This window comes from Saccostrea echinata, unplaced genomic scaffold (genome assembly GCF_033153115.1).
Source record: "Saccostrea echinata isolate AGI-Se365-2 ecotype Australia unplaced genomic scaffold, CSIRO_AGI_Sech_v1 ptg000025l, whole genome shotgun sequence".
NCBI lineage: Eukaryota > Metazoa > Mollusca > Bivalvia > Ostreida > Ostreidae > Saccostrea > Saccostrea echinata.
The window spans coordinates 8,410,234-8,436,694 of NW_026889774.1; the positions used below are offsets into that span (position 1 = coordinate 8,410,234).

The 26,461-nt window shown below is 31.4% G+C and overlaps 1 protein-coding gene across 3 annotated transcripts in view; it reads left to right on the forward strand.

Annotated features, from left to right (window-relative positions):
• LOC133191940 (TBC1 domain family member 19-like) overlaps nucleotides 1–26,461 on the forward strand; it is a 38,732-nt gene that overhangs the window by 3,230 nt on the left and 9,041 nt on the right. Inside the window, exons 5-13 of one of the 3 annotated variants that reach the window (XM_061327712.1) lie at nucleotides 314–377; nucleotides 1,629–1,670; nucleotides 11,850–11,946; nucleotides 12,222–12,282; nucleotides 12,501–12,612; nucleotides 16,986–17,098; nucleotides 17,528–17,602; nucleotides 18,340–18,402; nucleotides 21,244–21,406. In XM_061327712.1, the coding sequence (XP_061183696.1) occupies nucleotides 314–377; nucleotides 1,629–1,670; nucleotides 11,850–11,946; nucleotides 12,222–12,282; nucleotides 12,501–12,612; nucleotides 16,986–17,098; nucleotides 17,528–17,602; nucleotides 18,340–18,402; nucleotides 21,244–21,406 (790 nt within the window). Of the gene's footprint in view, nucleotides 1–313; nucleotides 378–1,628; nucleotides 1,671–6,321; nucleotides 6,358–11,849; nucleotides 11,947–12,221; nucleotides 12,283–12,500; nucleotides 12,613–16,985; nucleotides 17,099–17,527; nucleotides 17,603–18,339; nucleotides 18,403–21,243; nucleotides 21,407–26,461 lie in introns of all 3 variants that reach the window. The other 2 variants (XM_061327713.1, XM_061327714.1) reach the window with 2 other exon arrangements.

Sequence of the window (26,461 nt, forward strand, 5' to 3'; positions counted from 1 at the left end):
ATTTCCAACTTCAAAAGAAGATTATTTGTGAATTGAAGGTTTGCCATAACTTTGACCAAGGTCAAGCGATAATTTCAAGGTCACTGGCAGAAAAAGTGTTAAATTCATATCAGGTTCCATAGAGGAGAAACATTGAATGTCTATACATGTATATCACTCAAGGATTACCTAAGGCCATAGGATGGGTCTTTTTTTTAAGTTCAAGGTCACATTTAGAAAACTGCATATGATACTTTAAAAAATTGCAGTGTGAGGGTGTATAATTTTGTGAGGTTGCTTACAGTACCTTTAGTTATTTCCTGCATATTTACAGAGGCCAGAAAAAGACCAGAAAGAATGGGCACAGAAATGGACAGAGCTTGGTATTGATGGCCCAGGTAATAAACATTGTACATGTATATGTAGAATAAACTAGATATCTGTCATCTTATTATCTTACCTACAAAAATGTTAATACCTATACTGCATTTTCTAATTATATTGATAAAAGAAAAATGCATTGATATGGCATATGTTTAAGATAAACTTGAACAACTAAAATCAGATTCTACACAGCTTGGATGTAAAGGACAAGATAGGCTAAAACCCCTTTTTGGCCCCAGGTTTTAGGGGTCTCCTAGAACAATGCAATAGTTCATAATCAAACACCTGTTGTCATCCCTGCTATAAAATAAGTACTGACTTTAAGAAATAGGATACACAGAGGTCAAAGGGAGGTAACAAATGTAGTTAATTTCAAATTTTCTCATTTTATTTGCATTTTCATCAATTTTAAAGCACAAGCTTGCCTATCTACCAAATTTATATATTTCTTGTAAAAGTATGTGATACATCTTCTGTATAAAAATTTCAGGCATGCAAACTTGCACACTCTGTTTCCTGAAGTTGAAAAAAATCTCAAATTTTACAAAATTCCATCAGAATTGAGGAAATTCGATAAAATGTTCTACTTTGTAACCCTCTTGTAGTCTTTGTGTATCATTCAAATCAAAATTTAAGTTGATTTTAAAACGAGCATACTATCACAATTTTAACTGTGTTCTGATTTAAAGATCAAATAAAGGGCAAAAATCAGCCCTTACCACACCTTGTCCTTTATAGAATAAAAATCTCAAACATGATTAAAGCAACATGGTTAAGTATACTCTACATATATTTTACATTGTTTTACAAGTTAAAGAATTAATAAATGCTTCTTTTGTAATAGTTATACAGAGTAAGTGAGAATGCTTTATTTATAGGCTGAGGGAGTGTTTGATTTAATTTGCCTGCCAAAAAAGTTACACTGCTTACATGTAGATGTGAAGGAAAAAATATTTTTCTCCTTACTATTACTTTAAATCAATTATGCTTTGACAGATCATATTTTTAATGTTCAAACTTAATTGAAGAATTGAGATAGAGGCTAAATTTGATTTATTAATAGTTTGAAGCTGGTTCAGGTTTACTGATACCTTAATTAGTTTCTGTGTGAACATAGAGAAGATCTTAGGTTTCATGTTTAATAAAAGAAAAAGAGTAACATCATACATATTGATAAACCAACAAAATATTTATCAAGATAAACAGGATATCTTTAGTTAATTAGTTAAAAGGCACATATATTTGACTAAAGTAGTACTTTGCAGTCCACATTGAAAAGACTGAACCAAAAGCTGCATCTGAGAAAGGTAACCAGTTTCAGGGGTTCTGCATGGTTCATTGCCTGGCAGTAGTCCATTCAAACTTCCTTCTGTGTATATGTTCTACCAATAGTTGTAGACTTTAGCTTTGTCTGCAATGTTTTCTGTTATAATTATTATAATGATGCATTATAAAAAACAATATACTAGTTGTTGCTTCCAGACTAGGTAACAGAATTGGTACTGTATATAGAAAAATGCTCTTTTAACTAATGTTGACAAGTCAGGAAAGGTTCTGCTACACCCCTAATGTCAGCATCTCTGTCAGGGTCCAAGGTTAAAGGTTATGGAGAAAGTTCATTTCCCAATGCTACAGACCCTGAAACGTGCTACTACCCCACACGCTCGCTGCACGAACGGTACACGCTCGCTACACGGTTTACACGAAACGCTGCACGGTCTACACGAAACGCTACACGGTTTGCACGAAACGCTACACGGTTTACACGAAACGCTTTGCACGAAAGGCTGCACGGTTTACACAAAAGCCTGCACGAAACGCTTTGTACATGTTTCTCACACGCTTTGTACACGATTCTCGCACGCTTTAGCCTCGATCTGGATTTTCTATTCGGAATCTCTCGGACTTTATTTAAATTATTACGGACTAATCAAAGATTAGTTAAGAATTGCAATCATTCTGAATAAGATTAAACCTCGCTACACCAATACTATATTAACAGATAAAATACTCAATGTTCAGATGTAATTAATTAATAGTTGTCATTGAGTCTGTGACCCGTCCGGTGAAATGCCTATCATCGTCTATGTTCAAACCTTTTTTATTAGAATCTAAATTACGCACTGAAAAAAAAATATTTGTAATTCATAATCTTTTACAGCATTCAATGTTTTTACAGTTATAGTTTGATATTAAAAAGTCGTTTTTATTACTGACAAATAAACTCAGTTATTGATTTGAAAAAAAAAAAAAAAAGGATTAAATTGTGTATGATTTCTGTAAACGGATTGATTTTCTTTTCCTTTCTTTTTTTAATTATTGATTTATTCATTATTTAATTTAGTAAATAAAAAATTTTATTTGATTAAATTAGGTTCTGCTTATAAGTTGCAAAGGTAATAAGTACACTGCATCAAACATGAACATTGTGCGTGAAAAGGGGGGGAGGGGTAGATTACCGAGATCTTACTTCTGTACCTGGCTAAATATAACGGGCACTTGTTTCAGTAAGTATATCATTGGAAAAAAAATTATTATAGAGACAAATGCTCGTTCTAAAAAAAAAAAAAAGATATCCATATCTCCAGCGGCACCCGATATATGTAACTCATTAAATGCACTTTATTCAGAATGGTTAATATATCGTTTCATTACAGAGTTGAACTTTAATTTATCATAAAATTTTATATGGTAGAGAAGCCGGGGGATAGGTATTGTAATTCTTTAGTTCTCTTTTGAGGCATTGGGTTTATCAAATAAAAACAATATATCCACCACCTTGTAAAATCCTTGATTTCAAACCCCGTCCAGCCAAAAAAAAATGTAATCAATAGTCGCGGCTCTTAACGATACATTCAATATACATGTATACATGTCCAATGACCAAAAACTAAATAATTATGCTCTAGAACTGCGTGATTAATAAAACAACTAATGCATAATTATTCCGTATTTATTTCTTTATAATTTTTTATTCACGAATACACTGGCAAATTAATTCACTGTGTACAGAGAATCGGTTAAATTTAAGAAATAAAATCCCCGGGTATTTATTTGTACCAATTAAATACTAATAAAACAATTTAATTCATGAATTAATGTCGGTTGTCATCTTAGCCATGATTGACAAGAGCTAATATATGTAGCAGAACACATTTTCAGTTCCCGGCACGCGGAGCCCGTGACCGCTGTTGTAAATGACCTTGATCACTTGTTGGAAGTGTAAAGAAGATTCAAAATATTTTTAAGAGGTGCATCGGGCATCTTCAAAAAGAAAATTATTCATAAAAACGTGTTAACAAAAACTCTAAGTTTGTGTTTTCATTGAACACCCCCCCCCCCCCCCCCCCCCCCCCGGAAATATTTAACCCTATATTTGCTGATGCATGTGAATTATGATTCCTTTATATAACAATTATTAATCAACCAATGCTATGCATAAAAAGACTATAAATGACTCATCGTTTCAAAATTATTTGTATCACAATCTTGTAATATAAGAAAATTATCTTCGTTTATAAAGAAAAAAAAAATTAATTGTGTTCCCCGACCTAGAATTCCCATACTCCACATTTTTAGCAACGCACTAAATTTTGTGTTTTATTTTTCACGCCTGCCTTATCTATCTATTATTTTGTATTAATCACCCATATCTTCTTATAATTTCTATATGCCATAATTATAAAATGATGAAGAGATTCTAATAAATGAATGAAAAGGACAAGACCAGTATTGAATCAAATGCATTAACATTGATGTGCATATAATTAATTACTTTTAACACATTTTCTTTCCATCTTTATTTAAATTAAAAAAAAAAAAAAAAAACAAATATGTAATACATTACCGAGTAATTTTATTTTGTTGTTTCCGTATTTTTTTTTTTCTTAAAATACCACCGGTATGATATATCCGAATAATATTAGTTACAAACAACACAGAATGACATGTTAATCCATCAATAGCTATATTTAAAATAAAATAAAATAAAATGACTTCCGAATGAATCCTACACGTTTCTCACATGATTCTTGCACGAAAGTCGCACGTTTCTCACACGGTTCTTACACGAAAGTCGCACGTTTCTCACACGCTTCTCTCACGCTCGCTACACGGTTTGCACGAAACGATTTGGAGCTTACACGAAACGCTGCACGGTTTACACTAAACGCTACACGGTTTGCACGAAACGCTGCACGGTTTACACGAAACGCTACACGGTTTGCACGAAACGAAAAGCGCACGAAAGTCACACGCTTTTTTGGGGTAGTAGCACGTTTCAGGGTCTGTACTATGAAATGTTCCCAACCAGACATGCAAGAATGAGATGCACTACCAGACTTACTTCAGATGCTGCATATATATAACCTTCATTAAATGATTTTTTTGTTCAGTGAGAAGGTTTTTGGAGCAGGTTCATTTTCTAATATCTGTAAGCCCTAACTAGATCAAATTTGCATAAAGGATGCATTTAGGGAATCAGATGCTTTATATCAAATGCAATGCATCTAACCTTTATTTCCTAAATGAATATATGCTGAGAAAGGTTAAAAATTTGGGAGTCATTCTTAACCTAAATAACTGTAAGCCCTACCTTGATCAATCTTGCAATGATGTTGATCTAGAAAGCAGACTGCCAGACCATTAATTGATGCTGCATTTGACCCATATTTTCCCAATTGATAAACATGTTCAATTTTTTTTGGAGCAGTTTTATTCTTAAGAAGCCATAACCAAGCAAGTTTGCATGGATGATGCATATTGAAATACATACTAAACTACATATACTTGCTTAAGATACAGCATGTGACCTCTATCTTTGATGTCTGTTAAAGGGCTTATAATGATGCAATTGACAAATGTATCTTAATATCAATTACTTCTGAGTCTTTGCCTTTTCATATATATGTTGATATATTATTCATCAAGAAGAAGTTTTGTAAAATTTGTTTTGTCCATGATTGTTTTAATATAGCTTATTATTTAATCATTTTGTATTAAATCCTAAGGATTATAAACAACTAGTACATGTTGTACACTATTCTGTGAGGTAATACTAAGCCATTGGCATAGAAATTAGATTTCCTGTATATTTGATAACTAGAGCTCTGAAATGAACTAAAGACCCATGCATGAGGGTTAAGTAGTAAGACTAGTTTGGAATGAAGATTCAACTAGTACCTGTATATAATTCTTGCATTTTGCTGTCCATTTTTTGTCTATTTATCCACAGAAATGAAGTAAAAAACATTACATTTTTAGTGATAGCATCTGGTTAGGGTGTAACAGGCTTATAGGAAGCAAATTTGAAGGGGGAGGGGTATACAAAGGAGATTCAATTTAGAAAGGCACTTGTTATATGTACCACACATAAATTCCTTGAGAAGCAAGAAAATAAAAGATCATACATTATTTGAGGGCTCAAATCCATAAAGTAGCTTTGTTTTCTATAGAATAATTTGTGTCAGCAAAATTATTGGAGGGAGACATGAGGGACACACCCCAAAAATTCAGTTTTGAGAAGCACTAGTTACATGAACCTATCTAAAATTCCTTGAGAAACCAAAAAAAAAAAAAAATCATACATAATTTTTTAGGGATCAAATCCATAAAGTATGTAACTGTTTTCTATAGGAATACTCTAAATCAGCAAAATATCAGGAGGGGAGGAAGGCATTACCCCCTCATCCACCCTCCCCCAGTTCCTATGGGCCTGACTGTCCTGTGTAATAGGAATCATGCATCTAGTAATCTTTGTGATCATTCAACCATTCTTAATGGCAATTCTGCATGATTAAACAATAAAAGAGAAAAAACTTCAGGTTTAGTAAAACTGTTTGAACATAAATTTATAAAGTCTGGTAAATGAGAAATATTTTATGTAATGGTTAAATTTGAAAAGAGATATGTTAAAATTTGAATTTACAATTAAAGTTTAGGGTTAATCACTATTTTCAGATGAAGGTTTTATATGGAAACCATGTGAAGACTATAGTATGTTATTTATGATTCAGTTGTTTATTTTACAGTGTTGAATTGAATTCAAGTTAATCATTTCCATTCTTGTTCTCCTTATTAAAGTATATTTTATTTTGTCTGTAAATCAATTAAGAGCTGAGCTATGTTAAGGTTTAATGTGAAAGAAGGTTAAAGTACCACAATCAGCAAGAGAGATGAATTTTTAAAAGATATATTATGCGTGATGATTTGTTTATTTTCTGTTACTGATTTGAATGATTTGAATTTTGGGTAACTAATTAAATTATTTTATATATATATATATATATTTGGGGGGGGGGGGGTATTTTCAAGTTTGCGACCTTATTTATTGTATCTCTTATGTTTCATGTGTTTTTGAAATTTGAAAGTTAAAAAATTCTTCTTGGAACCTACATGTAGCTGTTAAGTTAGAAAGTTACTACATAAATCTCTAGATTAAGCTCAGAATATCTTTGCCTACAAAGTTCATCAAGTGTTATGAATTTAGGAATGTTTTAAAATCAGTTTGCTTTCAGTTTTGAGGTAGTACATCTTGGGAAGAATATCAACTGATTCTAATGATTTTTTTTTTTTTTGAAAATGTTCAATATAGTCAATGTTCCCTGCAAGTGCATTATTTTATATTTCAGTGAAGTTACATGCTAGATTTTACTGTTAATTTTCATCTACATGTAAATTCCTTCAAAAGTATTTTTGAATTTATTGAATGTATTTATTTTTATTTTATTTGACCTTAAATTGTCTTGTTAATAATCAGGGGATCTTACTAATGATCAATTGTTTAAAGTGCTCATGCAAAATATAAGTTAATTAATTTGGGTAAATTATGGTAACTTAAATTTTTACTTAATTTTAACAAGTTAATATGGGTTAATTAAGATAACTTAAATTTTTAGCTCTTCTGAGCCGAAAGCTCAAAGAACTTATGCGATGGCCATTTGTGCGGTGTGCATCAACTTTTTAGCTCACCTGAGCCGAAGGCTCAAGTGAGCTTTTCTGATCAAAATTTGTCCGTTGTCTGTAAACTTTTCACAATTTCATCTTCTTCTCCAGAACTACTGGGCCAATTTCAACCAAACTTGGCACAGAGTATCCTTGGGTGAAGGGGATTCAAGTTTGTTCAAATAAAGGACCACGCCTTCTTCCAAGGGGAGATAATCATGAATTCATGAAAAATTAATGGCATCATTTAAAAATCTTCTTCTCAAGAACCACTGTGCTTGAAAATATGAAACTTATATGGAAGCATCCTCAGGTAGTGTAGATTCAAGTTTGTTCAAATCATGACCCCCGGGGGTAGGGTGGGGCCACAATGAGCGATCAAAGTTTTACATAGGAATATATAGGAAAACTCTTTAAAAATCTTCTTCTCAAGAACAGCAAAGCCATGATTGGTCATATTTATATGGAAGCATTCTCAGGTAGTGTAGATTCAAGTTTGTTCAAATCATGACCCCCGGGGGTAGGGTGGGGCCACAATGAGCGATCAAAGTTTTACATAGGAATATATAGGAAAACTCTTTAAAAATCTTCTTCTCAAGAACAGCAAAGCCATGATTGGTCATATTTATATGGAAGCATTCTCAGGTAGTGTAGATTCAAGTTTGTTCAAATCATGACCCCCGGGGGTAGGGTGGGGCCACAATGGGCGATCAAAGTTTTACATAGGAATATATAGGAAAACTCTTTAAAAATATTCTTCTCAAGAACAGCAAAGCCATGATTGGTCATATTTATACTGAAGCATCCTCAGGTAGTGTAGATTCAAGTTTGTTCAAATCATGACCCTCGGAGGTAGGGTGGGGCCACAATGGGCGAACAAAGTTTTACATTGGAATATATAGGAAAACTCTTTAAAAATCTTCTTCTCAAGAACAGCAAAGCCATGATTGGTCATATTTATACTGAAGCATCCTCAGGTAGTGAAGATTCAAGTTTGTTCAAATCATGACCCCCAGGGGTAGGGTGGGGCCACAATGGATGATCAAAGTTTTAAATAGGAATATATAGGAAAACTCTTTAAAAATCTTCTTCTCAAGAACAGCAAAGCCATGATTGGTTATATTTATGTAGTAGCATCCTCAGGTAGTGTAGATTCAAGTTTGTTCAAATCATGACCCCCGGAGGTAGGGTGGGGCCACAATGGGCGATCAAAGTTTTACATAGGAATATATAGGAAAATTCTTTAAAAATCTTCTTCTCAAGAACAGCAAAGCTATGATTGGTCATATTTACATGGAAGCATCCTCAGGTAGTGCAGGTTCAAGTTTGTTCCAATCATGACCCCCTGGGGTAAGGTGGGGCCACAATGGGTGATCAAAGTTTAACATAGGAATACATAGGAAAAATTTGTGAAAATCTTTTTCTCAAGTACAGCAAAGCCATGATTTTTTTTATGGGTGCATCCTCAGGTAGTATAGATTCAAGTTTGTTTAAATTATGACCTCCCAGGGGTAGGGCTGGGCCACAATGGGTGATCAAAGTTTTACATAGGAATACATAGAAAAAAGCAAGCCTTTTAAAATCTTCTTCTGAAGAACAGCAAAGCAATAATTCGTCATATTTAAATGCAATCATCCTCAGGTAATTTAGATTCAAATTTGTTCAAATCATGACCCCCCAGGAAAATAGAGGGGCCATAACAGGGGATCATAGTTATACAAAGGAATACAAATGATATATCATTAAAAATTGTCTTCCTAAGAAAAGCATAGCCATTATTTGTCATATTAATTCAAAAGCATCCCTTTGAAGTATAGATTCAAGTTCAAATTCCCCCCCCCCCCCCCTCGAACCACTTTTATATCAAAACTTTTAAAGACTGAACTGATTTCTGCTTTTTCCTAGCCAGAATGCTCAGGTGAGCGATGTGGCCCCTGGGCCTCTTGTTGGAATATGGGCCATAACTCAAGAACCCCTTGACTAATTTTTGTCAAATTTGTCACAGAGCATCCTTGGCCCAAGGGCTCTCATTTGTACTAAAAATAGGGATGGGACCCTTAAACAAGGGGAGATAATTAGGAAAGTAAAAACAAAAGTACTGGTTGCTAAAAAATCTTCTTCTCAAGAACCACAGGGCAGATTATCACCAAACTTACATACAAGGATGAGGATATGTTGTAGATTAAAAATTGTTCAAGGCATCACCCTGAGGCAAAGGGTGTGTTCTCAAGGTCACTTCAAAGTTGACCAAAAATTACATTTTATTAAATTGTAGATATTTTTTGCTTACTATAAGGCCTAGGATCATCAAATCTTGTCAGTTGATGCATCTTTGGACCTCATATCATATTGATTCAAAAGTAGGTCATGGTGACCTACTTTTTGAATTTTGCAGGTATTCATTTTCATTTTGATGCATAACTTGGATACTTGGAAGCCTATGATCATCAAAACTTGTCAGTGTATGCATCATGGGACCTTGAAGTGTGTCAACTAAAAAGTAGGTCACCATGACCTACTTTCTGAATTTTATGGCTAATTATTTTCTAGACATTAAAGGTCATTATTTCAGATACTAAGAGGATTAGAATCATCAAACCTTGTAAGTTAATGCACCTAGGAGCCTTAAAACAGATTTATCAAATAGTAGGTCACAGTGACCTATGTCTGGAATTTTACAAGTATTCATTTTCAAATTGATTTAGAGGCATATTTTGGACACTTTGTAGCATAGGATCATCAAACTTTGTCAGTTGGTGCATCTTGAGTCCTCCGAGTGTCAACCAAAAAGTAGGTTACCTTGACCTACTTTTGCAATTTTATGGCTTAATTTAAATAATTCAGATACAATGAACTAACTGGCTTAGAATCATCAAACTATTGCAGTTGATGTTGAGTCCTAAGAGGATATCGACCAAAAAGTAGGTCACCGTGACCTACTTTTGCAATTTCGTGGCTAAATTTGAATATTTCAGATACTAATTGGCTTTGAATTATCAAACTTTGTCAGTTGATGCATCTTGGGTACCTGAAGTGTGTCAACAAAAAAGTAGGTCACTGTGACCTACTTTTAGAATTCACTGGCTTTTTCAGTTACCAATTGGCTTAGAATCATCAAACTTTGTCAGTTGATGCATTTTGGGTCCTCAAAGTGTGTCAACCAAAAAGTAGGTCACTGTGACCTACTTTTGGAATTTGATTGCTATTTCAGATATTTACTGGCTTAGAATAATCAAATTTTGTCAGTTTATTTTGGGTACCCGGAGTGTGCTGACCAAAAAGTAGGTCACCATGACCTACTTTTGCAATTTCATGGCTATTTAAGATAGTACATGTAATTGGCTTAGAATCATTAAACTTTGTCAGTTGATGCATTTTGAGTCCTCAAAGTATGTCAACCAAAAAGTAGGTCACTGTGACCTACATGTACTTTTGGAATTTGATTGCTATATTTCAGAGACTAATTGGCTTAGAATAATGAAATTTTGTCAGTTGATACATCTTGAGTCCTCGGAGTGTATCAACCAAAAAGTAGGTCACTCTGACCTACTTTTGCAACTTCATAGCTAAATTTAAATATTTCAGATACTAATTGGCTTTGAATTATCAAACTTTGTCAGTAGTTGCCATGCTAACTTGCTTGGAATTTCAAGGCTTTATACTTATATACAGCTATAGGTGACCAGGAGCTTAAAACAGATGAGATTATAGGTTGTACAATTTTCAGAAGAGTGATTCTAGGCCCTTGGGCCTCTTGTTACTTAACCCTGTCCATACTTGATTAAATTATTTCACAGTTGTGTGTTAGAAAATCCATAATATATTAAATATAACATTCTAGGTTAACTTGTTTTTAAATTCATAATAATTAAGTTACATGTAACTCAGGTTAATTTGATCCAAATTGATTTCATCAGTTACTTGAATGTGTTTTTTTTAAAGATAAATAATTATATTTATTAATTATTTTTGCCTCCAGAATGGAGTTTAGTTTCGATCTGCCACTGATTAAATTATTTGTTGTGGAGATTTAAAGTTTAGAATTTTTTTGATCAAAGTACTTGGAAAATATTCATTTTGTAGATTGCAAGAGAAATTATGAAAATCTTCATTATCTAGATTGCAACAGAAATAATACAAAATTTGATCTGTCGCAGAGACAGGATTGAAAAATGAGTCTGAAATGTGGGTGATGGTAGATTGCTCAAATATAGAGAAGATTTGCTTTCTCTGCATGAACAATTAGAGTGTTTAATTTTGGGGATAAAAAACTATAACAATTAATCTGAATTATTAAAGAAAAATATAATATAAATCTAAATGTATCTTAAAAAGTACATGTATTTTTTATTGTTGGTGTTGTGTTTTAAGTAAAATTTTTTGTATAAATTTATTTTGTAGTATGTATGCAAGATGCAAATAACTACTTTTAAAAAAAAATCATAAAGATGGTTTATATTTAGAAGTTGTTTCAGAATTTCTGATAATATATTCTGCATTAATTATATATGTATATATTTTTAAAAAATATACGTTTTCAACAGATTTGAGCCAAATCCGTCCAGTGTATGCCCCAAAAGATTTCCTAGAAGTCATCATAAGTTTACAGAACCCAAACAATCATGGTTCAGACACTCCTGGGTTAGTTTATTTAATTAAAGTCAATGTAGCGTAAAAGTTCATCAATCAGCTTTTATGGTTCACAAAACAACTTTTATGTACTCAGCTAGCAATAGTAATTAAAGTTTTATATATATAAAGTTAACTTAATTTCTTCTGTGGTCTTGATTAATGTTTTCTTTTGAACACCTTTTCCTCAAATAAAAAATGAAACTTTTAATATCTAAAATCTAAATACTAGATGATTTCAACAAGCAGTTGGAATGATTTTCTTTCATTGCATGACATATTTGCAGATTTTACCATCTCTGGGGAATTGTGCAAGTTCCTCTAAATGTCAAGGACATTGATGAATTGGTAGGCTTTTTTTAATCAATTGCTTAAAACTTAGTGACATGTCTGTTATAATTTCTGTAAATAAATTACATGCTTGCATTCAAAACATAGTACCAGTAATTAATACATTTAAAAAAAATTAATATGATATAATTTTTTCCCTCATTATGCAGTTCTAGTTGTCTTGATGATCAGAAAGTTTGTCAGGATATTATTTCTTTGTGTGTAATCCTCTTCAGAGACTCCAGTACAGTGATATGTCAATCAATCAATGTCAGTCAGGGATCGACGATTGTCAAGATATTCCATCAGAACTCTTCGAACAGGAAAGGGTCAAACTAGGAAAGAAAGGTATAGAACAATCCATCATCTAAATGAGACGGAGACAAAAATTGACAGATCTTTCAATCGATTTTTATTGAGACTGTGTAGGGCTGATTAATTTCATCTCTTTTATTCCAAAGGTGGTATATTTATTATGTTTTAATTTTAATCACAAATTAAAGTGTTCTTCATATTTTTTCTGACTACATCATGTTTGAAAGAATGGCATACATGTAGTGTAATTGATTAATCAATTAAAAATTGAATTACAAATTTAACTGTTTTTAGCTCACCTGAGCCTAAGGCTAATGTGAGCTTTCTTGATTGAAATTTGTCTGTTGTCTGTCGTTGTCACCGTTGTAAACTTTTCACATTTTTATCTTCTTTTTAAGAACCACTGGGCCAATATCAACTGAACTAGCCACAAAGTATCCTTTGGTAAAGGGAATTCAAGTTTGTTCAAATGAAGGGCCACGTCTTATTCCAAGGGGAGAATTACAAATCAGTAAAAAATTAATGTTATCATTTAACCAGACGTCTCTGACGAGACTGTAGCTCTCCTGGTTTGTACTTATATTGAAGGAAGATAAAAGTAGCACTTGGACTTGAAACTTTGCAACAGCAATAAATAGAATAATGATCCTTGGTTTAGTCTCTTTTTGTGGCAAGATTTATTGCAATCAGACTAAAACTGTAGGAAGAGTAGCCATTTGAAAGAATTTTACAGAAATTTCAATTTTAGTAACCATGGCAACATCATTCAACAAAATCAAGAAAACAATAAAGACAATTATGTAACTTAGTGTAGTCTACTTGTGTGCCAAGTTATACTGAAATCAGACCAAAACTATAGGAAGAATAGCATTTTGAAAGTATTTCACAGAAATTTCTATTTTTAGTAACCATCGCAACACCGTTCATCGAAATCAAAAACCAATAAATAGAATTATGTATTTTAGTGTAGTCTTCTTGTGTGCCAAGTTATATTGAATCAGATCAAAACTGTAGGAGGAGTAGCATTTTGAAAGTATCTCAAGGAAATTTCTATTTTTAGTAACCATGGCAACTCCATTCATCGAAATCAAGAAAACAATAAAGACAATTATGTATCTTAGTGTAGTCTACTTGTGTGCCAAGTTATACTGAAATCAGACCAAAACTGTAGGAAGAGTAGCATTTTGAAAGTATTACAGAGAAATTTCTATTTTTAGTAACCATGGCAACACCGTTCATCAAAATTAAAAACCGATACACAGAATTATGTATCTTAGTGTAGTCTACTTGTGTGCTAAGTTATGCTGAAATCAGATCAAAACTGTAGGAGGAGTAGCCATTTTGAAAGTATCTCAAGGAAATTTCTATTTTTAGTAACCATGGCAACTCCATTCATCAAAATAAAAAAAAAAACGATATACAGAATTATGTATCTTAGTGTAGGAAGAGTAGCATTTTGAAAGTATTACAGAGAAATTTCTATTTTTAGTAACCATGGCAACACTGTTCATCAAAATTAAAAACCATTACACAGAATTATGTATCTTAGTGTAGTCTACTTGTGTGCCAAGTTATGCTGAAATCAGACCAAAACTGTAGGAAGAGTAGCATTTTGAAAGTATTACAGAGAAATTTCTATTTTTAGTAACCATGGCAACACCGTTCATCAAAATTAAAAACCGATACACAGAATTATGTATCTTTGTGTAGTCTACTTGTGTGCTAAGTTATGCTGAAATCAGATCAAAACTGTAGGAGGAGTAGCCATTTTGAAAGTATCTCAAGGAAATTTCTATTTTTAGTAACCATGGAAACTCCATTCATCAAAATAAAAAAAAAAACGATATACAGAATTATGTATCTTAGTGTAGGAAGAGTAGCATTTTGAAAGTATTACAGAGAAATTTCTATTTTTAGTAACCATGGCAACACCGTTCATCAAAATTAAAAACCAATACACAGAATTATGTATCTTAGTGTAGTCTACTTGTGTGCCAAGTTATGCTGAAATCAGACCAAAACTGTAGGAAGAGTAGCATTTTGAAAGTATTACAGAGAAATTTCTATTTTTAGTAACCATGGCAACACCGTTCATCAAAATTAAAAACCGATACACAGAATTATATATCTTAGTGTAGTCTACTTATATGCCAAGTTTTACTGAAATCAGATCAAAACTGTAGGAGGAGTAGCGTTTTGAAAGTTTCTCAAGGAAATTTCTATTTTTAGTAACCATGGCAACTCCATTCATCAAAATAAAAAAAAAAACGATATACAGAATTATGTATCTTAGTGTAGGAAGAGTAGCATTTTGAAAGTATTACAGAGAAATTTCTATTTTTAGTAACCATGGCAACACTGTTCATCAAAATTAAAAACCATTACACAGAATTATGTATCTTAGTGTAGTCTACTTGTGTGCCAAGTTATACTGAAATCAGACCAAAACTGTAGGAAGAGTAGCATTTTGAAAGTATTACAGAGAAATTTCTATTTTTAGTAACCATGGCAACACCATTCATCAAAATTAAAAACCGATACACAGAATTATGTATCTTTGTGTAGTCTACTTGTGTGCTAAGTTATGCTGAAATCAGATCAAAACTGTAGGAGGAGTAGCCATTTTGAAAGTATCTCAAGGAAATTTCTATTTTTAGTAACCATGGAAACTCCATTCATCAAAATAAAAAAAAAAACGATATACAGAATTATGTATCTTAGTGTAGGAAGAGTAGCATTTTGAAAGTATTACAGAGAAATTTCTATTTTTAGTAACCATGGCAACACTGTTCATCAAAATTAAAAACCAATACACAGAATTATGTATCTTAGTGTAGTCTACTTGTGTGCCAAGTTATGCTGAAATCAGACCAAAACTGTAGGAAGAGTAGCATTTTGAAAGTATTACAGAGAAATTTCTATTTTTAGTAACCATGGCAACACCGTTCATCGAAATTAAAAACCGATACACAGAATTATATATCTTAGTGTAGTCTACTTATATGCCAAGTTTTACTGAAATCAGATCAAAACTGTAGGAGGAGTAGCGTTTTGAAAGTTTCTCAAGGAAATTTCTATTTTTAGTAACCATGGCAACACCGTTCATCGAAATCAAAAACCAATACACAGAATTATGTGTACTTATGTAGTCTACTTGTGTGCCAAGTTATACTGAAATCAGACCAAAACTGTAGGAGGAGTAGCGTTTTGAAAAATTGTTTACAGACGGACGGACAGACAGACAGACAGACGGACGATGGACACCTTACTATCGCACAAGCTCTTCAGGTCTCTGACCAGTAGAGCTAAAAATCTTTTTCTCAAGAATCAGTGTGCTAGAAAATATGAAATTATGTGAAATCATCCTCAGGCAGTGTAGATTCAAGTTTGTTCAAATCATGGCCCCAGTGGGTAGGGTTGGGCCACAATGGGCGATCAATGTTTTAGATAGGAATAAATAGGGAAAAGCTTTAAAAGTCTTCTTAAGAACAGCAAAGCCATGATTAGTCATATTTATGAAGAAGCATCCTCAGGTAGTGTAGATTCAAATTTGTTCAAATCATGATCCACAGGAGTAGGGTGGGGCCACAATAGGCAATTTATGTTCTACATAGGAATACATAGGGAAAATCTTTAAAAATCTTACTCTCAAGAACAGCAAGGCCGTAATTGGTCACAATAAAATAAAAGCATCCTCAGGTAATGTAGATTCAAATTTGTTCAAATCATGACCCCTCAGGAGTATAAAGGGGCCATAACAGGGGATCATAGTTATACAAAGGAATATAAAGGATATATTAATAAAAAGTTCTTCTTATGAACAGCAAAGCCATTAATATCATATTAATTCAAAAGCATAGATGGTGTAGATTCAAGTTCATTGAAATCATTACTACCTCCCCCAAACCATCTTTATATCTAACTTTTCAATATTGAACTGATTTCAGCTTTTCCCTAGCCAAAGTGCTCAGGTGAGCGATGTGGCCCATAGGCCTCTTTTTCATTATAGGCCTAAAAAAATGGTTTGTTTCTGCTTTGCTGACCAACTTTACTTTATAGCACTTGCAATTTATAGCCCTAATTTCTTAAACGCTTTTTTTTTTCAGAGCAGAAATGAATATTCCATTTTTTGTCCTATGTATACAAATTTCTACTATAACTTTAATTAAACCACAGAAATGTTTTAAAACACTATATCTTTTTTTTTTTCATCAGTGTTATTTAGAGATGTTTTTTTTTTAAAATCCAGGAATAAAATTTCAAAACAAGAAATGCTCACCTACATACATTTTTTCAGCATGAAAGCCGAAACATATTTTTTTCTAGGCCTAATGCATCTTCACTGTATAAGATTGACACTGAAATTATTGTGTTATAAGAATTCATTTCACCATTGAACCTTTCAGTGATAAATGCAAATCATGGCCCTCTTGCTCAAGAATTTTCTAAGAAAGGGTGCCCCACTAGCATGCGCGCTACACTGTGGTGTCAAATACTGGCAATTGAGGTGGATGAAATTGTAAGTTTTAAAACTGTAAACATATGTTATTTTTAATTCTTAAAAAAAAATTGAACATATTTTTAATATGCATAGCAAAGAATAAACAATTAAATATCTTAATGCTCTTTCCTTTTATTTTACATTTTTGAAACATTTTAATATCTTATGCATTAAAATTTTAGCTAAAATGGTGTCACCCATTTGTTATATGTGTCTTAGCACAAATCACTCCAAGGGAATTAATTAACAAACTCTTGAGACATACATTTAGATTTTATGTTCAGTTAGAGAAGATTTTTTGAGAGCTTTTCACTTCACTTCAATTAAGTTTCAAAACAACTTCAACAATTTACTGTATTTTTGGAGAAAAAAACTTATTAGTCTGTTTCTTGCAACATCATTATTTTCAGACAATTGGCACCTAATGTATCTGAGTGTATATTTCAGGATATCCTCTATTATGAACAACTGAAAACAAACGTGCTGCAACATGACTTGTTAGTTGACAGTCTACTTTACAAGGTTGGTTAGTGTAAATTATTGGGATGTAAGTATCACTGTTAGAGAAATAGATGAGACCATTGGGTGTCATAATAATAAACATGTATTTCTCCCAGTTTTTAAAGTGTTATATCACTTGTGAAATGTTTTGTAGAAACAACCACATATTTCATTGAATTGATTAATGTGTCTGCATGCACTAGCTGACAATATCAGTAAAATCTTTTTCTTTCATGTTTCAAAAACACAGCATTAACACTGTCTTTTAGGATGAATTTGTAGAAACCATTTTGATAAAAGAATCATGTTTTTGTCATTAGAATTTGCATTTGTCTCTTGTTAAAATAATCTTAAAGTAGAACTCAATATATCCAACAGATGTTTTTTATGTTGATTATTTGAAAAGAAATTTTGACTTCTTCCTTTAAAATATGATACCTTTGATTTGAAAATAGTTAAATCAAAGGTGAACATGAAACAAAAAATTGCATTTGGTTTAATTTACATGTATTAATTAAATTTATAAAGATGAGTTAAAAAGTTTTTAACAAAAATGAAAATGATGCATTGAATTCACTGATCATAACTAAGTGGTACTGATGCATGTTCTCATAAGATTAAGAAAGAGAGTAAATTTAGTTTAATAAGAGAGTTTTTTAAAGTTTAATTGAATGCTTTTGATATAGTTTATGCTTGTATTAATTCCATAAAATGTCATCCTTGATTAATTGATTGATTATTTTTTTTGGAATTAACAGGATGTGAAGCTAACTGCCACGAATGATGACCAGTATTTCGTTTTTGAGGACTTTTTATATCAGGTAATTTTCACTGACCAGAGTTCTCCTTCTTGCCATTATCCTTTACTAGATGAAATCTACACACCATCCTGTATCCCCTACCTATAAAATATACATGTACACACCAACATGTATCCTCTCCAGACTAAAAAAATATACTAGTGAAAACAGTCTAGAAAATTCATGGACATATTCTAAATCCCACATATGGGTGAATTCAAAAAAAATGACCACCAAACTGAATTTTTTTGGCAAAATTCAACTACTTGTAACATATTTTTCACTTATATCATCATATTGCAAATGCATTCTAGTTTAAAATCCTGAAGTGGCAATAGAATAGACAATTGAATTAAAAAGTTTCAGAATTTTTATTAGAAAAATTTCTTTTGAAAAAAGAAAATATCATTACACCTTAAAAGACTTTCTAAAATACATAATCACAACAAATTATAGTTTTTTATGCTTCAAAATGGTAAAAGGGGTATAAATGATTAAATCTAGATCTTGAATGAGTATCTTCTCTTGTACATGTGACAAGAAATTGGCTTTTTGATTGTTATTTTACATTATTTTTTCAATTCTGGTTTGAAAAGTTTTAATATGAAAAAAATATGAAGCAATAAAATTCCCCAAAATTCACTTTTTTGTCCGTTCAAGTCAATTCTTTAAATCAAAGCCAAAAAAGAATTGTTTTATACGAGTTCTTTTACAAAAAATACTAGATTTTGAAGTGACCCTATTCTACATTATTGTGTTGCACTCCTGACATCTGATATGTACTTTATTTAACATTGTTTTAAAAATTATAACACACAATAACCCATTCTTGCTTTGTAAATCAATTTGCCATGTTGATATTTTTCATCGTTTACAGCAGGTTTTTCATATGTTGAAGACCTTAAAACATGATTATTTGCAAAGTGTAATATATATAAAATGTATTTAAAATATATGTGAAATGATGAAAACTATTCCCTGAATTGACTGTAAAATTTCTGTAATTTGTTGATAGACATAGTGTTTTGAACATCAAATAGTATCAAGCATTTTTTTTTCAACTTATTTTTTAGTAAAGATAGTTAAAAAGCATTCGTAATTATGAAGCAGTTTTGTTGCACTCCTGACTGCAGTAAAGTTTAAAATTAAAACCATAGAACACAAAAATTCATAAAGTATTGGCAACATCAAGTGGTAATGAAATTGTGCAATACTTATAGTCCAATACTTCATAATTAAAACAGATGAAAGTATTTAAAATTCGCATTTTATCTGGAATTATACCCTATTTTATGCCCAAAAACTAGCTTAAATGTATATTTAGAAGATAAAATATATTTTAAAGCATATTTTCCTTTAGAAGACAAACACAGTAACCCACCAGAGAAATTCTACTCATCATTTTTTCTTTATTTTTATTCTTAGTGGATGATTTATAATTCTAACATATTTGTTGCACTCCTGACCAAAAGCATTGGGGCCTTTAAAGTAGAATTGTGAAGTGAAAATTACAAAAGAACTTGTTCTGTTGTTTCAGTGAAGTTGAGGGGGAATTACTTGAATTTAATGACAATGTTTTAGTGTGTTTATTTTTAACATTCATTAAAAAAATCACAAAAAGATAAAAACACATCTGAATTGATAAAATGGAAAAAAGGAAGGATTTTAATAATAAAACTGTCAATAATTTAGCATTAAATTATACAAAAAGATCATTATTAATTAATGAATACTTCTAAGCATGAATAGAAGTCTTTTCGTCACACAACTTGAATCTTTTAAAAAATGTGTTGCACTCCTGACCACAGAAATATGGATCTGAAGCACAGACAGATCCTGTAATTGATAAATCTATTTGGTAAAAATGTTCTTTGTGTCTTTATTTTCCAAAATAAAAATCAGAAAATCATATAATGATAATAGTTTTTTCATGCTTGGGAGTAAAACATCAAATGTTGCACTCCTGACATTTTGGGGTATGCACATATACTTGACTCTCATTAATGCTGCTTGTGATTTATATAACATTTTTAAGTTTTAAAATGTATATCAGTTATTATTTTACACTTCCAAAATTCTTTTTTGTCTTAATTTTCTATCAGAATTTTACAATTGATGTTTTTTTGGCAACACTACATTTTTTCTGTTGCACTCCTGACATGGTATAACATTTTTTTAAACATCAGCCATGACCACAACTTGCTTAAACAAAAGTTATGACAGTCCACATTTAAAGCTCAATACTTTGAATATTATCAGGAAAGTCTTTAATTTCAACATGAAGCATTATTTTTTATTTCACAGATCTCCAAAAAATATTGAAATTTCAAAATGTCACAAAAAGGTGTTGCACTCCTGACAATTTTAGCATCATTTTTGGGCATAACTTTTTTGTTAATTGAGATATCAACGAGATATTTGGCAGGTATTTAGACACTATCTAAAGACATATGCTGAGACATAGAAATCTATTTTCATTGCCTGTATTTTTAGTGTGGGTTGATAAATATGCATTTGGTCATTTTTTTTGAATTCACCCATATATATATTTATTTGGAGCTATCTTCAATAATTATACCTATTTTTTTAAATAACAAATCAGTTAAAGACAATTTATATCATCCTTCCCGTAGTGGAAACCCAAATTTTAAACCCACCCCCTGTATGTAAGAATGTTTAAAAATGTACATGTACACTGGTGCAAGCATTTGAATATTTCTTAATTTGGCATTTTATATACTTGAAATACTATAGACAGTCTTTAATTTGCAGTTATTATTGCATGGATTAAAGTAAACCAAAAGGTAATGAATAACCAAAACAAAGATTTTATTTTCATTTTTATTTTGGTTTTACTTTCAGATTCTGTTACCATTTTCAAGAGATACATGTGTATTGAAACACTTTGATTATAACAGTGCAAGCCCCCCTAAATCATATATCCGTGGGAGGTTAGGCATGGATGAGTTTGCTGTGAATTACCCCCCAAATGGTGTGATTCCCTTCCATGGATTTGCTATGTATGGTATGTACTTGTTATCAATGATGTTTGGGGGTGAGGGATAGGGAAAAAGTTATACATGGAGTTTGATTTATTCATTTTTATTTAAAGTGCTTTTTGACATGGTTTTCAGTCAAACTGCAATTATGTGAATTTGAGCATCATTTTTCAGACATTTTAAGATCAGTTGATTGATATTTCTCATAAACTGTTAGATAAGAACTTCCTTTAACATTCCAGAACAAAGTTTTTTTTTTTCAGAACTGTCTTTCATGTTGATAAGTGCAATAAAAGGGACAAATAAAATGTGTTTATGGTAATGTTTTGTCCAAAATTAGGTTAGTAAATATATTTATTTACTGGTATAGGAAAAAAATCACTCATGACTGCTGCTTTTAGTTTGGAATTTTATGGACATGCAAATGTGTGCAGTGACACCTATCTCAAAAATTTGTACAGGCCAACACTGAAATCTAGGAGCCTACAATTTGTAATTTGTCATTAGTTTTTAAATTCACAAATATATATATATATATATATATATATATATATATATATATATATATATATATATATATATATATATATATATATAATTATAATTATATATATATTAGGGATGTCAATTTTATTCGGACAGCTTAGTCGAATAGTCGGAGGCTTTAGTCGAACGATAGTCGAATATTCGTTGAAATTTAAATCAATGTTTCATGTCATTTTACTATTTGTCTTTTATAGACTAGTTGTACAATATTTATACTATGCTATCAACATTATACAACGAATCTCTGAATCGTAAACATTTACGTTGTACAATAAATACATCTACATGTATCCACTGTATTTGATTTCAAATATAATATTTACTTCACATTTTATCTAAATTTTATCTAAATGCAGAATATCAAACACTGGCATTTGTCCTTTTTTTTTCATAAGGCAGGTACATGTACCCGTTACTTGAAGTCATTTGTACGTGTTTTGTTAGTGATCTATAGCTATGACTGGTAAACAATTAAAGCGTGTCTCTTATAAAAACAGAGAGAGAGCTTGCGATAACTTTTAATTATGAGATTTTGTGCAAATAATCAATACAATCTTAAAATGACTGCATGATATTAATATCAGAAAGAAACACCATTTAATTACGCTAACTGTCCTCCAGTTAACATGTATTTACAATTTTGTAAAAGCTGTTTAATTATTCTTTATGAATATTGCATTACGTCAAATCTTATGGAATTGCAGGTTGAAACTTTATCATTTAAATCAAAACCAAACAATTCTTGAATGCCCTCTCCATTTACAACAATAATAGGTAGACATTCCTTGATAATCATGTTTATGTTAGCAACATTTTCCTTTCCGGCTCTGCTTTTTTGTCATTTTTGCGGAGAAGTTACTAGGAAAGTTTTACTTTTAAGACTATATGTTTGACGGATTCGGCATACGATACATAATATTTGATGTTCCACTGCAGAATACAAGTTCAGTTTCACAGAAACTTGATAACTTACTTTTCACTGTTTTTCCATCCTAACATCATATAAAGTATGCCAAAAACTGTAGATTTTGGAGGCATGTTTGCCGAACATAAATCGACATATACATAATTTCCTTTGAACAATTAAACCTTATCCCGAATTTTACTTACGATCTTGATCTGTAAATAAATGAAATGGGCGGATCCAAGTTCATTACCTTGAATTTAAAATTACTATTAGCTAACACATTTTTAACGAATAACCGACTAAAGAAATTTTAGTCGATAGTCTGTATGATCGAACGATAGTCGAGTACTCGAATATTTGTTGACATCCCTAATATATATATATATATATATATATATATATATATATATATATATTTGGAATGTCTTTTTGCAAATTTAACATTGTATTCTCTGTAGCACCTGTCAAGTATCTCATGTAAAATCATTGTTCATCATAACATGTACCGTATATACTCACCTATAAGTCAGTTGTATTTTTTGAGGTTATTTTGGAGGGATTTGCCATTGACCCGCTTATAAGTGGGTACAACTTTTTGCCAGAATCAGTTGACAATTTTAAACCAATGCTCCGATGTTTTAACCTGTTTTCGATTAATATTTTTAGAAATGACTCTGATATTTAATTTTAAATCATTCAAAAAATACATAATGCAAACTTAAAATAAATTTATTAAAATATGTAAATACTTGTACTTTACGTATAATCTTAAAATACATAAATGATATAATATATCTAGACTTTGTTCAACGATAATTGTGGGAAATGTTTATGAAATACTACATTTTGCCGTCCAGAAAAATACTAATCTTTTTATGACTCGCCTATAAGTCGGACATAGAGTTTTGGACAAAAATTTAACACCCCCCCCCCCCGAAAAAAACGACTTATAGGCGAGTACATGTATATACATTACCTGTGGACATGAGAAGTTTTGATTTCAAAATTTAAAGCACAAACAGTTAAAAGAAAATTCAAGGTTAAGTCAAGTCAACTTGTATTAAAATTATTTTCTGAAAGTTTGTCACAATCTGTGCTGCTTGCATTGATGCCCCCCTGGTTTAAATTGTTTCATTAGGCAAATAAGGAGATTTAAAAACCATAAGACTAGTGTAATTTGTTGCATAGATAAATAGTGATATCAATAGTCTCTATTATCAAAGAATTGGAGGTCAATGTTAGAAATGCAGATAATAACACAATAATGGGTGAAAATCTTATCTAATCTCTAAGCATATCTGCTCAGAATTTTAACCATGATTGTACAGGTGAATTGACATAGAAGATATATACATTTATTACAATGAGGGTGACGGAAAATGCTCAAATCGAGACTCCAAGTTTTATACAACAAAGACGGGAAGAAAAAGGAATTTGTCACCATGGATATTATAGCTCCCTGTTGAACAGTGCCTCAGTCTGTGTTTGTGTTTTACAAACACTTAGATTGAATGTCATTCCCTATGGTTAATGGAAATGATATTCCTGCCAGCTATGGTTACAGATGTAATGATGATGTTAATTTTCAATGTAAATTCTAGCAAAGCTGCCAATTTGCCCTATCTTTTTTCTTTTAAGACTTTGCTATTTTAATGGTTACATCTAGAACAATATTGTTGATGTTAAAGGTGTTGATATAAGTCCCAGTAGTATAATTAACAGTTGAAATAAATCCTGAGTGTGTTCTTGTTTTTGAATAGAAATATTATATCCCGTTTTGTGTTTTTATAAAGCTGAAAACAATTTGTTGTAAAATATTCTTCACCAACACAAAAAAATATATATATATATTTCAATTAAATAACAAACAAGTATTCTCATTAAGCTAATAAATTCAACGGAATGTTGTTTTGCTCTCTCTCCTGCTTAGGGACATTCATTTAATCTGCACAATTTTATTCAAGCTTTTAAAATTGATGAAATGGAAACAAACAATTGATGTTTGGTGAGTAGTAAATATTTCCTTACTGCATTATTGAAGTGATGTTTTATATTGATCCATTCCTCACTTCACAAAAAAATTGTGTTAAGAATTCTCTGTGCAATAAAATTGTCAGCCATTAACAAATGATTAGAATGACAATATTCAGATTTATTTTTACCAGGCCACCAAATTTGTGCGGAAAGTTGTCGATTTTCCTATTAAGTGTGGTTGACACTTGATTATGTTTATAATTTGACAAAACAGTGCATCACTTCAATAAATGTCATTGGGTTGATTTTTTCCCTCAATATTCACACGTTGAGTCACATATATAGGAAGCAGCATTCAGCAATACTGCATCTAATTTTCAAAGAAAAGAAACATGGGGAACATTGAAAGGTTGTCCACTTAATCTTTATAATGATGAAAATCACCAATTGTTCATTATATTAAAGCTTCTAAAGAGATCATGATCTAAGAAAAATGACCTTTGATAAAGATCATGGAAAATAATATAAGCATATATAGGTTAATTGTTAAACCTTTTAAAAAAGAGTCGCCCACACGGCAGAGTGGTTAGAGGGCTTCAATGTACATTCACAGAGTAAGGAGTTTATCCTTATAGTGCAGGCTTGAATGCCATTGTGGGACGTGGAGACTGGTCCTTCAGATGAGGATGTATAAACCAAGGTCCTGTGTTATGGTAGATGCTAGCACAAAAAAATCCCTTACTGCATGGTCCCCCGCTTAGAAAAGGGACTGCATGAAGGGAGTGGGCTGCTAAAGTGAAATGTTTGACAACCTAGTACTTAATTCATGGTTTATACAAGAAAATAAAAATATTTGTGCTAATTTGTATATATGAAAAACTTAAAGTGCTCCTACATTGATAAAAAGCATGAACCAGAAAATATTTATCTAATGCATTTGTTTGCAGCAAAAAATCCCAAAGTTTCTTTTCCTAGTAGTAATAAATAAAAAGTATTGAATTACTTGTATGTGCCAGAAATTCTTTGTGATCAATTTTTACTTCTTGCCATCCATACACATACTTACTGACTAGTTTTTGTGAGGGATAGAAATGATCCATGAGATCAAGACTTTACTGTCATTGATATAGAAATGTAACTATAATGAAATATATGCTTTTTAACTTTAACATTTATAAAATTATTCCTAGAAATGCTATTAAACTTCAACATTGAATTTCATGAAATTATATTCGTAGAAATTAATCGAAATGAAAAATATAACTTGATGCACTAATAGGCAGTATTGTACTTAAGGGGTCCACTGTGAAAATTGATGTGTATGAGAGATGCCACTTACTGTAATTTGCATGTATGACAGAATTATAAGATCTGGAATATTTTGAAAGAAAGATTCTTTGGGGGTAAAAACTTGATGTTAATTAATTTGCCTAGGGAGATCTGTGTACACAAGTAATAGGCAATTTCTTTCATTGATTAAGACTGTTCTTTGTTATTAAATAAAAGAAAATGTTTTCCTCTTTTGTTTGAAGACAAACAGTGAAAATTTTAAGTATTCGAAATATACATATCAGTATGTGTATGACTGATATACAATAAAAAGTTTTACATAATTTATGTATATACGGGGAGGGGGCTTCTCAAGAACAGTGTG